The 14,829-nt window shown below is 40.2% G+C and overlaps 1 protein-coding gene across 2 annotated transcripts; it reads left to right on the top strand.

Moving 5' to 3' along the window:
* Nucleotides 1–2,311: 2,311 nt before the first annotated feature.
* ZNF518B (zinc finger protein 518B) lies at nucleotides 2,312–13,480 on the top strand. 2 transcript variants are annotated; one of them, XM_057426787.1, is made up of 2 exons: nucleotides 2,312–2,465; nucleotides 9,572–13,480. In XM_057426787.1, exon 2 carries the CDS (start codon nucleotides 9,776–9,778, stop codon nucleotides 13,013–13,015), a length of 3,240 nt encoding a protein of 1,079 aa, XP_057282770.1. In that variant the 5' UTR covers nucleotides 2,312–2,465; nucleotides 9,572–9,775; the 3' UTR covers nucleotides 13,016–13,480. The 2 variants fall into 2 exon arrangements, with proteins under 2 accessions (XP_057282770.1, XP_057282771.1); XM_057426788.1 differs by lacking the exon at nucleotides 2,312–2,465 and adding an exon at nucleotides 2,885–3,117.
* Nucleotides 13,481–14,829: the final 1,349 nt, after the last annotated feature.

Consider the following 14,829-nt stretch of genomic DNA (forward strand, 5'->3'; position numbering starts at 1 on the left):
CTTGTGTTCTTGCTGCTTGCCTATTCATTCAGACGTTCCTGGAGTCAGTCTTGTGAGAGTTACTTATCTATAATGCCAGAGAACACTGCGAGGGTTTCAAAGATGTTTTAGAGGGGCTAAGATACTGGCTTTACCTCGCTTGTCCATGGGTATCCTTTATCCTCTGGGGACACCTCTGCTTCCAAGAAACGAAATCCTTATTTCCAGGCCTGGGCTGTCTTTTAGTTTGTTTTAGTTGAGCATGAACAATATCAAAGCCTCCAGTAAAATTCACTACCTCATTACACTGCAGTTTTTTATGTGAAACAATACATATGAACAAAGTTAATACACTTTTGTATTATAAAGACTGACTGACGTAAGAGTTGGGAAAGTGAATTTTCACAACATCACATAATCACCTTTTCAGAGTAGCTGACAAAAATCAGTAAGTGCAAATTGTACCTGGTGGCTTTCATGGGACCCACATACACAGCTCCCACTCATAACTCTTTACATTACAATGTACACACATGATTTTTAGCCCCTTGTTATATCATCTTTGTTTTTTTCAGACAGAAGCTTACTTAGTTGTTCCTTACATGGAAGTTAAGAGCAAAGTACCTTCGATCATCCTTTTTACCTTTCATTGAACCTTTCCCACTCCTATTCTGTCTTTCCTGAGCTGAGGGAACCCAGAACCACTAACAACTTTCAAGATGTGGTCAGATAATGAAATTACACAGCTGCATAAGGATGCTTTGTTCTCTGCTCCTTTTCAAATCCCAGGATACAGCTCATTTTTCTAAACTCTATTAAGCACTGAAGTGAGATTTGCACAAAAATATATTGCAATTCCAAGATTTTGCTCCTGCACAGAACTAGTCATCTTGGAGCTCATCATTTTATATTTCAAGTTAGGCTGTTCTCCAGACTGCATCGCTTCTCTATCCAAAACACAATCTGCCATTTTACTGCCTAGTAGATACTTCTGCAGATCTTCAGTGACCTTCTCTCCTTAAGCCACTGGATAGCTTCATGTATCATCAGAAGGCTGTCACCTGAGTGACTAGCTCCTTTCCCACGTCACTTGCGAGCATGTTAAGCAGGTCCAAGCAGGGACTGCTACAACAGTGCACCTGTGATGTCTATACTGCAAGTACCACACACTAGATTCCACCTCCTGTGCTCTGTCTTTAACCAGTTATTAATTCCAAGACATTTGGTCTTATGCCATCACTGCTAAGTTGCTTTGTCAGTCTTTGCCAAAAGCGTTCTAATCCCAATAGGCTCTATCAGCCAGAAGACCTTCTTCACAAGCTTTAAAAATGTCCAATAAACTACAGCGTTCCAAAGAGCTAACTTTGAGTTAACTCAGCTGATCTAAACATGTAACAGGCTGAGGGCATAATCTCATTTTGGAACTAGGAAATTCATAGCTGAGCAGGTTGTTTTTCCCCAGAGTTCCCTGTATGATAGCATTAACTCTCCCTTTCCTTTTTCTGTGACCTGAAGAGCCCATTCCAAAATCTGAGATCCCTGAAGATCCTTGTTTGTGCGTAGACAATGGTTAGGAGTCCTCAAGTCCTGTTTCCAACTATTCCAGTGCAGAACTGATCGGAAGTTGTAACTTGCTCATGATTCTTCTTATCACAGAGAAATCCATGGTAATGGAACAATCAACAAAACAGTTTAACCTGAAGGCATGTGCCAGAATACGCTATTTTACAGATGCCACCCGGAAAGACTTGGAGACCCCTGTTAAATGTGGTTTTCTTTTTAAGCAGAGTAGTTAGATACTTCAGTGACATTAAAGGTACTTTTAGAGGGGAAGATGCTGGCAGTTAAAATCCTTCTTCCTCCCTTCGAATTTGACTAACTGCAGTTTATTTAACAGGAAATTTGGATTTTATAGGAAGCATCTGAAAATACACAACTGCTATGTCATCGTACTACAGAACCGAGCAATCCACGCGTCATGTATGCCCACACCATAGACTAGTTAAAACACGGTGGTACCAAGGGGAGTGTAGAGAGATTATTGGCAACCGCTCTTCCTTCCGCCTGCTGTCCTGTCAGAACCCTTGAGGGACAGCCAGCAGGCAACAACCCGATGGTGCACATCATGCATAGCCTCGCCTGCACCTCGCAGGTGCCTCAGCACCAGCCCAGCTTCGTCCCCCAAAGCCCACGCTGTGTCCTCGGGCATTGCGGGGCCTCACACTGGTGACAGCGGCGCTCCCCGAGGTGCCACCTAAGCGCTGGAGCCCTCTCCACCCCACCGCACCGCGCCTGCGCCGCCGCCGGCGCGCCCGGGGCCCTCAGTAGAGCTCTACACGGCGCCGCCGGCGGGAGCGGAGTTGCGGCGCTGGCCAATGGGGCGGCACGGTGCTGCCGTGGCCGCTGAGGTCAGTTCCGTCGCCGCGGTGGGTGGTGGGGCGTGTTGAGGTGGCGGCGGCTGGGGGCTCGCCCGCGCCCTCGTTGGGGTAAGTACGGCAGGGTGAGAACTGCGGGCCTGGGAGGGTGAGTGTCGGCGTTTTGTGTGCGCCTGGAGACAAGGGGAGCGGTGGCGGGGTCTGCCCCTGATGGAGACAATCCGCCGATGTCCTCGTCCTCCTCTGAGCCAGGTGAGGCTCTCGCACCCTCTCTCGGTGCCAGCTGGCCTAGCGCCGTGCCTGACGCTGCTCGCTGCCGCCCTGCCCGCCAGAGCGGGGTTCCCGGGGTCCCGGCGGAGAGCGCGGGCTGCGGCCCGGCGGGCTGCGCGGTGCTGCCCCCTGCGGGCCGGCGGCGCCACTGCGTGGCGGCGCGGGCGGAGGCGCCACCCCGGCGGCGGCGGGTGGAGGGCTGCGAGGCCTGCGAGGGTCCGTCGCCCGCCCGGCCGCCTGCACAAGGGCAGCGGCCGCTCTCGGCCTGCGGGGATGTGACGGGGGCGAGGGAGGCCCCTCTCTGGCCCCCGAGGGGCGGCAGCACGTCTGTGCGGGTGGGCTGGCTGCCCAAGCAAAGGGGATTTTGTGGTGGTGGCTGGCGGGTGCTGCTGTCTCGTGGACGCCATCAGGCTGCTTCAGCCTCTTGTGGACTGTAAAGCTGTTGCCCAGGTTTGTCATCTTGGTCGTCTTCCTGAAGAAAAGAAGCTTTCTGGTTAGTAACTTGTGTTATTGAGCAAAACAGAAAAAAATTGTGTTTTGTGTGTAAATTGTGTTCTTCAGGGTGAGTAGAATTTGCTTAATTAAATCCTACATTAAATTTTGTTGCAAGAAGATTTATCATAATAAAGTGTTACATTGGACACTAAGATAATTTAGACATATAAAATGACTTGGATTTCTTCTAAAAAGTGATCCAGTGTTATAGCCAAAGTGTCCTGAAATATATATTCAACAAAAAAGTCTGTTTTATTATTAAGAAGACTAATGGTATATTCAGGATTTTGCTAGCATTCTGTTCTGCATTGTTACCACGGTAGGTGGTTATGGGCAAGGCCCTTTTCTTGCATATGCAGATAGCATATGGCTAATTCTAGCAAAAATTAAATCTGTGGAAGTGAATTTTAACATCTACATGAATGTTTTGCGAACTAGGCATGAAGGAATACATAGTTTTAATGGAACTCTCCCTCCTCCTCTCCCATTTTCTTCAGTGCCATACTTCTTTGCTTTCTTGCATACAGGCCTTAAAGCTTAGAGTAAGGTGATGCTGAATATTAGTCACTATTGTTTGCATATATAGAAAGATTTTGAAAATGGTTGCAAGTTGAGTGAAACGATGAGATGTGCAGCATAAATTTAAAATTTTATCATACATATAATAATAAATGAGTGTATAAACATCTCTCTAAAATATTATTTGGGATACAGTAGTTATTTGAGAATAACTAATTAAGCTTATTGCAAGACCACCAAGCAGTTGAATGGTATGTCAGAAATGTGTCTCTTTCATATACAGATAAAGCTAAGCATCAGTCCTAGAGCCACAGAGAAGCAGACCTTCATTTCAGTGCAATACATATATGTACCTGCCTTTATACAACACCAATAAATGTCAATAAATTGAACATTTTTTCACCTATGCATTCAGAAAAGTGATCTACTTTTAAACAATATTTTGTTTAACTTTATATGTAGTAAAAATGTTGAATGTAATAATTTTTTTTCTGTAGAGTGAAATAAATGTATATTTTATAATAAAAGTAAGCTCTAAAAATCTGATGTGTATTCTTTGCTCTTCTTATTTCTCTGCATTGACATTACCCATTCATTTTGATGGAAAAAAATTAAAGTGCACTTAGGATTCAAAAGTGTTATGACTGTGATTAGCTATTATTGTGAAACAGGGTGTCTTTTTAAGAAGAAATAATTGTAGATGAAATTTCTTTGATGTATTTGAATCTCTTGTTTTTAATACAGAATCAATTCTTTTAATTAGTACTGTATATTACACCTGAGTGAAGCACTTTGGATGTCTCCCAGTCATTAGGCCTAAAATTAGTGACTGGTAGTTGGTGGCCACATAGTTGGGTCAGTAGACCAGTTAACTCTGCTTAGTCAGTTGGTGCTAAATGGGCAGTGTATGCGATATATAATATTATAAAATATAGACAGATAATTTTAAACTTACACAGATTTAAGCTTTTCAGAGAGTCAGATTTTACACAATGCATCTTCCTGCTGCAGTGGTGCTCAGTGTCTTCCAATCCTGTTTAAGCTTGTTTCTCCTAAGAGATGATTTATATGGGCTTTTCAATACTTGATTGTTGTGACTTGATTGCTGCTGGCCTTGACTGTTGGTTGCAGTTTGTGAACTTAGTGTGTGAGAGGTGTGTGCTTTACCAAAGTCAGGTCTTATTTATTTGGTCACATATGATAAATGCATGATGCTCATCACACCCATTTTATTGATAGTAGTGTAGAATTTGAGATTAAAAGAGAGCTAAACCACTGAAGAATACATATTTTTCTTTGAAATCATGAACAAAGGATTAATATATTTGAAGTAGATGGATATTTCAGGAGTATAGAATAATGGAAAGACACTGGCAGTTCTTGTCTGGCAGTGGCCACGTCAATGATTTGTAATCTACTGCAGTGCAAAAAAACCCTTGTGCTTTATGAATTTGTCAGGCTGCAGAGGATGTTTCTTCCTTTTTTTCTTGGGTTTAATTGATCCTTGTTTTCTGACCTTTATGTACATGTGATATCCACTGTTTGGAATGCCTTTTGACTCCTGCAGATCTATTGATCTCTGTCTTGAGCAGCAAGGTTCAGGATGTACTAGTGTGTGAAAGGTGGGAATGTTTTTTTTTATTAAATGCCCAACTTCTTTACGTCACCGCATTGTAGGTGTTTTGTAGGAGGAGTGAGTGAGAAAGGCTGATTTATCTTCCTTCTGCTGTCCTTTTTCCATGTGCTTCTAAGTTTTTGCTTCCAATTTACTTTTTTCCCCCAAAACTGGGGCCTGTAAATTTTTTAAATTTCTCCTAATTCAGCTACTTTATTGTATTTCAGAATATTTTTTACAAACCTTTTTTGAATCCATTCCTGTAAAAACAATGACTGGAATTGAGTTTAACACTGCTAGTGTTTCTTACTCCATTCTTCAGCCATAATATTCCTAGTTTGCCGTTCAAACTCCATGCAGACTTTCGAGTCTTCCTTTAATGATATCTTTGAATTGGTGTGTGCGCTCTGTATTTGATTGTAACTTGAAAAATGGAGTATGTATCTTTTAATTAGATCTTCTGAAGCATGTCTCTGTTAACTCTTTAAATGACAAAACAAATCTTCAGGGGAATCTCTTTTCTCCCCTCCCCATGCAGAATAAATGGATGCTGGATTGGACCACCTCTCTTGTGTATGCTGATGATCTCATTTTTCTGAAGCAGCAAAAAACCACCTCTATATATATGTAAATGAAATTACAGTGTACTTTTGTGCTTGGTTTATCCAGAGTAATGATAAAGTGGACCTATTTGCATAAAATGTTTTCTTATTAACTCTTCAGTGTCCAGGAAGGATTGGTGAATAACTAGGTGTGGAGACAGTGGCAATGTCACTTCAGCATCAATGGTTATTCAGGTCTTTCTTACCTTGTACTTTGTCTGGCTGGGATAGCGTTAAATTTCTTCATAGCAGCGTGTACAGTGCTGTGTTTTGGATCTGTGGCTAAATCAGTGTTGATAAAGCACCAGTGTTTTGATTGTTGTTGAGCAGTGTTTGCACAATGTCAAGATTTTCTTTTACACCCCCCCCCCCCCCCCCCACCTCCTCTGCAGTGAGTGGGCATGGGGTGGGCAAGTGTCTGGAAGGGCACACTACTGGAACAGCTAACCAGAATTGGTCAAGGGGGTAGTCTCTGCCATTTAATGTCATGCTCAGCAGTGAAAACTGCAAGTAGAGGAAGAATGAGCAGAGTTGGGGGCTGGCTTCCAAGGTTGTTGCTTGGAGACTGGTTAGGCATCTGTCTGCTTGTGGAAGGTGGAGACTGATTTCCTTTGCGTAACCTCTCCGCCTCTTTCCATCACCTATTAAACTGCCTTTGTCCCAATCCATAAGCTTTCTCACTCTTTTTCTCCAATTCACTCCCTTAGATAACCAGGGAAGGGTAAGGGAGCCAGCAAGCAGCTGTGTGGCTGCTTGGCTGCTGGCTAAAATCAACTCACTGTACATCTGAAACACAGTTGCAGTAAGTCCAGCATTAGAAACCTAGATTCTAGCAACATGGTGTTTGTCACAGGTAAAAACTTGCATTTGGGTTTAAACCATGTCAAATGTGTTTGTTTTCACATTCATATATAAAGCTGTTTGAGTTAGTAAAGTTTAGAAACATTACCAGCCTGTTCTTTAAATTACCTCTTAAATTTTCCTAGTATCCTCTTGGACTGAGCAACCCAGATCTTTCTGGTAAATGTTTCACAGTGGTTTTTATACTTTCCTGCACTTTAAAGGTAATGGATCTTTTTTCATGTTGTCACATAAGGTGAAGTTTACAGTGTTAAAAGAATATAAGAAAGCTCCATTTGTTTTTAAAACTGTTTTTTGTGGTCAAGGATTTTGATAGCATAAAGTGCTCTATACTTGCTTTTTGATCAGTTCAGATGGAGGGCAGTTTCAGTATTGTTTGATAGCTGTTAACAGCAAAAAAAGGCAAATATTGATCTAACTTCACCCTTTCCTTTCAAACACAATTTTAGGTCTTTCTTAAAGCTGTGTAGGAATCTTCAAAGCATCTTTGCTAGGTGCACCTCCCATATGAAGACAGGCTAAAAAAATTGGGGTTGTTCAGCCTGCAGAAGAGAAGGCTGCGTGGAGACCCCATAGCAGCCTTCCAGCATCTGAAGGGGACCTTCAAGGATGCTGGAGAGAGACTCTTCAGCAGGGACTGTAGTGATAGGACAAGGGGTGGTGGGTTCAAACTTAAATGGGAAATTTAGGTGAGATATAAGGAAGAAGTTCTTTATTGTGATAGTGATGAAGCACTGGAACAGGTTGCCCAAGGAAGTATGAATGCTTCATCCCTGGCAGTGTTCAAGGCCAGGTTGGACAGGTCCTTGAGCAAAATGGTCTTGGAAGGAGTCCCTGCCCATGGCAAGGGAGTGGAACTAGGTGATCTTAAGGTCCTTTCCAACCCTAACCATTCTATGATTCTGTCTTTGGTCTGGATCTTGAGCTAATCAAGATCTCTGTCTTTCTCCTGAGATAGAACAATGGATCTCCTGAACATAGACCTACCATCACACTACTGTGTCAGTAAGCTTCATCTTAAGTCTAAGAAGTTTAGTAGCAGGGGAAGAATGGTCCATCAGAGGCTACCAGAAGCATTTACTTTTTTTTTCCTCTTTAGAATGTGGATAATAGAGGGCATAATGTTAGGAACATTAGAATTATTTAAAAACGTGAATCTTCAGATCATGATTACAGTAGTCATGTATACTTGCCTTCTTCCTGGGAGGCTGCCATTGATTTGTTTTTTGAGAAATAGAGGTTTTGCACGTAAGGGTGTACAACTGTCTGCATTGCAATGAGATGAGATTACTACAGTCTTAAGAAGTGCCTACTGAGGAGTTTTACAGGTGTGCAGCCATCCCTGTGCTAAAGAGTGGAAAGGCCATTATGTTGTCCCTAACCAGTTTTATAACTTAGTTTTACTGTTATTTGAGGTTGCATCATATACTTGCTCTTTGCAGAGCTGCATCTTTAGGTCAGCATTCCTATAGCAGTTATTGGCAGATGGAGCACAGGGAGCTGCCAGAAAAGCTTTCTGGATCAGATGCTGACTCCTGTCTCAAGCCACTGGGGAGATGTACCATAGTGTAGATTTTTCTCATTTTGGTAAGATTATTGTAATAGGATGCTATTTAGGTGATCTCAGTGCTGTACTTTTGGAGCCCAAAACGGGACCTGTTCACTGTTGATAGACTTTGCGAGGAACTGGATTTCAGAAGCATATGTCTTCTATAAGATGTATTGAAAACTGAAGGAGTTCTGAAATAACCTCATCAAATAGGTTCTATGCATGAATGCAGATCTGTGCAGCAGCATGTGTGTAAGTAAGAATGTTTGAATAAGAAAGACATTGAGAAGATTTTACTTGTTGGTGTTAGTTTTGGACCTTGTATTGGTTTATGTGTTTCTCAAAAGGCTAATTTAGTGGTTTATTTCCAAATAGCAGTGGTCTCATGGTCTTGGCAAAAGCTTAAAGGTTGAGATCTTGTTCATGTTAAATACAGAAGAGAGACAGTAAGAGTGTTGGAACCTGTGGGGCCAAATATACTGCACTAGTTAATGTGGTGGTCTTACACTGATATTACTGTTCTCCTTCTGCTTCCCACTGCATTGTTTATATTGCTTGATTGACACCTTCTGTATTATCAGGATGGAGTGAATTATTTATATGCTTGTCGTCATACAGATAAGTGATTACACTGTGATATTAATAAAAGTGAAAGTAATTAATTTTGCAGCTGCAGATTATTTTTACTTCATTACTTTCAGAACATGTGAAGTATAAATCGCATCTTGTTATGAATTGCTGTTAAAGACTGGTTCTGAAACATTGGCACTGAGTCCTATACTTCAGGAATTCCATGCTAACTTAAAACCCCTTGTGTTCTAAATCAAATGTGTAGTTGTGTGTTTCTGCAAATCATTGTAATCACTCTCCTTTTGTGATCCTACTGTGATTCCCAAGTGACACTTGTGTTTCATAGTATCTTTTCCTGAGTTAAGAACTGTATATGAACTGAAATCATACTCTGCTGCTCAGTTCTGTTACCAAGTGTCTGTCTTGTTAGGCTTCTGAACACATTTCTTAAATGTGAAATGTATCATGACATGGAAGAAATAGCATGAGCTCTTTAGGTTTTGATGCATAGCAGATAATTGTATGAATTTATGAACATTTTTAATAACAGATGTGAAAGGATTATTGAATTGCGTATGTTTTGCTTGGAGTTCATGTTTGTGCAGAATAGTGGTTTATTAACAGTAGAGTTGTACCTTGTAAGCCAGTTGTAGTCCGCTAGTAGTTAAATAATTAGTTAAATTATCAGTAGTCAGTGAATTGTAACTGACTTAATCTTCTGCTTTTTATTCTTTAGTGCTGCAAGTTGATTGAATAAAATAAAGAACACGGAATATAATATGGATGCAGTTGCTTGAGTGCCGTTTCTTCCAAAGTGTATATTCTGCAGATTGGTGATCTGAATGACTGATAAGCAACATACGCAAGACTAATACCAAGAAGACATTCTGTCTGTTGCTGCTGTGTTTGACAAAACTGGTGCAGACTCACATCTTCTGAAATGCAGTTGAAAAAAATGAGGGAAATTTTACCAACATTGTACCCTGGCCAAGTTAATGATAAAAATAATTCCATAACTACATCCCCAAAGCAGTTTTCAGAGGATAAAGTGAATCCATCTAAAGGGGATGATGACCAGAACTGCTGTTACCAAGGGACTGAGGCCGAGAACAATAAGGTGTCACTGATAAGCTGTATAAAGTGCAGAAGCGTTCAGAAAATTGCAGTGCAAGATACAGAAAAGCGTAAGGAGCTTGGGTGGACTGAAGACAAAAATTTCATCTGCAAGAAGTGCAGTCATATTCCACCACCAGCTTTCCATTTTGTTCCTGAGTGTGCCAATGCTGTAGACTTTCAAAAACGAGAAAAAAAATCTCCAAGTAAACCCCAGAAAACATTTAAAGTTAAAAACTTTCTGCCAGGTAAATACTATTGTGATAAATGCAGATTTTCAACAAAGGATCCGTTACAGTATAAAAAGCACGTAAGTCAACATGAAGAAATTAAATTTATTTGTTCCCACTGTAGCTACGTATCCTACACCAAAGGAGAATTCCAGAGACATTTGGTGAAACACACTGGAACTTTTCCATATCAGTGTAAGTACTGCGAATATGGTGCTGTTAGACATGACTACATAGTAAAGCATACAAGAAGAGTACATGAAACACCCACAAAACGACTATCAAATAATGCCATAAACCACAAGCAAAAGAAGCAAACTCAAAGCACTTTATTTGAAAAGCTGAAGTATGATAAAATTCCTTTTCAGGATGAACATTCAAATTCATCTTCAAATATGGTTTGTCACATTCCACGTAAAGCAACTAAAAGGGCCAGTTTGTCTCATGATGTAGAATGTACTGTAAACACAGCACCAGTCCAGGATAAACCAATATTAGGGCCATCTGAAATAGGCGTATGTGAGAATCAGAGTGTGGAAGTCGAGGTTTATTCTCCAAAAACAGAGTCTTTACAACCTGGGATGCCTTTAACAGTAATTGCACCATCTGAATTTGTAGTTCCTTCTAACTGTTTAGCTCAAATAGTAGAGATTAAAATAGTGAATGGAGCACAAAAACTTGTTCTTAAATTAATCCCTATGAAAGAAGCAACTTGTAAGCCTACGAACAGTGCCGAAGAACAACTTGAGAATCAAGGTATAGAACAATCTGCAGAAGGAAAAAACCCATCTTCTGTATCTCAAAATGAGTTACTAATGATGGAAGTGAATGTAGACAAATTATCCAATTTCAGTAACCAGCTTAATTTGGATAGTACACATGACAAAAATGCTGAATGTCTTTTTTTTTCGGATTCTCAACTCTCAGACTGTAACTCTGTATGTATACAGAGGGAAGAGTCATCAAAATTATGCTTTCATTTGGTAAAGGGTATTGATATCCATTCGGGTGTTATAGAACTTTGTTCTTCGTCTCTGGTGATGAATAATATGGAAAAAAGTGATTTTAAATCCTCAAGGTGGAAAGTAGATGGAAAAAATAACTTACATTATGACTTGCATTGTTACGAAGGTGTGGATATACCCCCTCCAAAATATGCGGCTATTTCTGAAGATGAAAGTTCCAAGAACACTTCAGTAGAGGCTGGTCAGGAGGGAAAAAATTCTTCTTCTGCAGTCATTAAACAAAAGGATACATTGCCTCTAAAGAGGGATGACAAAGAATGTAGGAGGCTGCCAGTCAGCTCTACAGAAATGCATTTAGCTGGTAAGGGTTTTGATGAAAAATCTGTTACATCTTCTGAAGCAGGAAAAAACTTCTGTGTTGCTAAAACTCCACCCTGTGAGGCCATGACTTTTAGCTTTAGCAAAGTAAAGAGAGCTGGAACCATAAGTCAAAAGAACACTCGTCTTCTGGAATCATTAGAGCTACAGAAGATGGAAAATAAAGGCAATCCTTTTGAGGGACCGGTTATTTCATCTGTATTTTCTCTTAGCTCTGGGACTGAAAATGTTCCAGAGGGTGTCAGATGGGATGACTCAACATGCAATAAGAAGTCAGCAACATTGCTGTGTAGAAAGATTGCTCAGCTCATGTCTGCTGCTGAATCTAACATGAAATCCATGCCGTTGAGATGTCAAGCTTCTAGTAAAAAAGTGGTTTCCCCTCAAGAAAATTCAGCGAGCTGTGAGAGGGCTGTTTCTGCCTCTGAAGTGGAACAGCCTGCATCTTTACCTCAAGTGCATGGTAGAAACAGTGTGATGAGTAGTGAAGAACCCAGTAAAGATCAGCTGCTTACATTTGCAAGTACATCTAAAAACAGGGTAACTAAAAATTCACATGTTGCTACTCCAGTGTTTATCCCCAAAGGGACAATGCTGAGAGTGCTGAATGCTACTAGCAGTCAAAACTCAGATGGAATAGAAAACAGGAGTGAAACATCAGCTCCTTCTGTGTATTGCAATGAAATGTTTCTGCCTCGCCCGGTTCCTGTCAGTGTTTCTGAGACAGTTAGCAGTAATTTGCCATGTTTACCTAATCAGAATGAGATGAATGCAGAGTCCCGAAGTATATCACTCAGGAAAAGACCAAAGCGAGAGGCAAGTATTAAAAATAATAGTAAACAGACTGGTGTGCTGTTGCAGAAAAGCAGTAATGTGAGTAAGCAGAGCAAACCCTATTCAAAAAGCCAATTAGGTCCCAAAAACAAGGCAAAACAAGCAAGCCTCAGGGAACTTCCTAAGAGGAAAACAAGAACTCAGTCAGAAAATAGTTCAAGTTCTGACATGTCATATCTTTTGACAGCAAGACGTCTTCGGCTTATTCCTCTGAGAACAAATCAGTTGATAAAATGCCCTCGTCGTAACCAGCCAGTTGTGGTACTAAACCATCCTGATGTTGACACGCCAGAGATAATTAATGTCATGAAGACTATCAACAAGTATAAAGGTCAAGTCTTGAAAGTAGTTTTGTCAAAAAGGACAAGTAGTTGTCTTGGTATCAGACGTTATCGAAAGCGTCTTACTCTTCAGAACGTTGAGACAGGAAATCAAGCAAAAAAACGGAGTATGCTAAAAATGAAACTAAAAAAGACCCATAAAAACAACTATCAAGTGGTGGAAACTTCACCAGCTGAAACACTTCAGTGTCTGTTTAAGTGTTGGTTTTGTGGAAGAGTATATATGGACCAAGAAGAGTGGATAAGTCATGGACAGAGGCACTTGATAGAGGCAACCAAGGGTTGGGATGTTCTTTCTCTTCCATCACAGAAGCATTAAGTGAGAGACTAGTGGAAGGTTCCCCTGTTATTTTTATTGAGTGCCACTAACTTGCTTGGAAAGGAAAGTTCAAATAACTGCTTTATTTTCCCAGAAGGTGTCTACTGTGAGCAAAGTGGGAGAGTGAAGTTAGAAATACAGAAGAGCTGATAGGATTAAGCACTACTTTGCACTCTCATGTTTGAAAACTGTATTGGAATTCAACTTCATCTGTCCATAGGAGAAATTTGGAAAAGATTTGCTATGCAAACATCTTTCTAGTTACCGTTCTGTCTGTGCTAGGATACTGTGCTGTAACTTGTCTGTGCTAGGTCTGTGTGGATTAAAATCCTAGATGACAATACCTTTGTAAATTTAACAGGGTTTAGATTGTTTTAGTACAGCATAGTGTTTCAGAGATTGAGCATACATGTGCTGAAAAGCACTTCTGATCCTCTGTGGGTAGCAGTTATGTATGATAGGTTTTGGTGGGACCACAAACAAAAAAGTAAAACTTAAAAGGAAGTATTCTGTTTCAGTGAAACAAAACCATTTCTGCTGACTTCAGAGGAGATACAGGGGTGCAAATGAACAGTCTGTGGGATCAGTGTTACACTAGCTCAGATAGAAGTGAAAAGTTTAATTTTGTTTAGTACTTAGCTTTTACCTAGCCTGTATTGGGTAGATGTGAGAGAGCACAACGCTGTGAGCTTTCTGTACCATCTTTGTTCTGAGCAGGCAGAGCTGGAATATTGTCAGGCTTGAACTGATAGGAGTGAACTATATGAACTCAAGGCTGTTCTGAAATCTAAGGAAGTAATAGCCAAACATAAAGTCTCTATCACCATGTGCGTATATCCTGATAGAAACGCATTTACGTAATTGGTCATTTGGTTAGAACTCTAGTTGGTGAGTTAGTGCTTATTTACAGTGGGAACTTGCTGAAGGTGAAGACTTTCAAAATGAGAAATGATGCTGCACAGCTTTTACATTGACAGTGTTGAACCAGATTTTCAGTGCAATCTTTCATCCTTAATCTCAAGAGTTTAGATATTGTTAGAATATATTTTTTTGTAGGTCTTAATTCATACAGGCATGTGTCTAGTTACATATGTATGTCTAATGTGTATCTACCGACTTCAGTGTAAGCATCACTCAGCTGTTTAAACACTTTATTATATCAGGGCCAAATTTGAAGTTTTTAGTGAAGAAGAGGGATGGATGATACTGAAGTTAGTTTCTGTACATGAACAGTATGTGTTTTTATTCATCTTGTCAATTTTAAATAATTTTGAAACCATATAGGATGCAGTATTTTGAAGCACATATTTACAGTTAAAATAGCTTCTTACAGTTTTACAGGTAAGAAAATCAATACTGACTCTAATGCTGGATGTGTGTTCTGTTTTAACTGGGACTACACTTGAAAAGCTCGTGGTCCCTAACTCTTTTCACTGTTGGTGCAGTTTTGTAAGCAGTTTAAGCTGGGAATATTTTTTTTTATATACTTCACATTATACATTGTTTTGATAAAGTATGTATTGTGTCTGCATTGAAATGTTTATATTTTAAAACTACATCTGACTGAGGCTTATTTTCAAAACTAGTTAAAATGTTGCTTTGCCATCATTTTGCAATACAGTGTTAAAAGTCCTTCAGATAGTTGGTGCTTTAAGACAGATCTTTTTCATCATGTACACACGGAAAACTTTTGTATTATTTGTATCAGACTAACCTGTTCCACAGAACAAATTTTCTTTTGTCAGTTTTGTCAAGAAAAATGAAATGACAGTTCTCATTTTGTATTCAAATGGAATTCTATTTTTTTAGATAAG

Source organism: Pezoporus wallicus, unplaced genomic scaffold, assembly GCF_028554395.1.
Source record: "Pezoporus wallicus isolate ANWC-B61680 ecotype Strahan unplaced genomic scaffold, APGP_CSIRO_Pwel_v1 scaffold_13239, whole genome shotgun sequence".
Lineage (NCBI taxonomy): Eukaryota > Metazoa > Chordata > Aves > Psittaciformes > Psittacidae > Pezoporus > Pezoporus wallicus.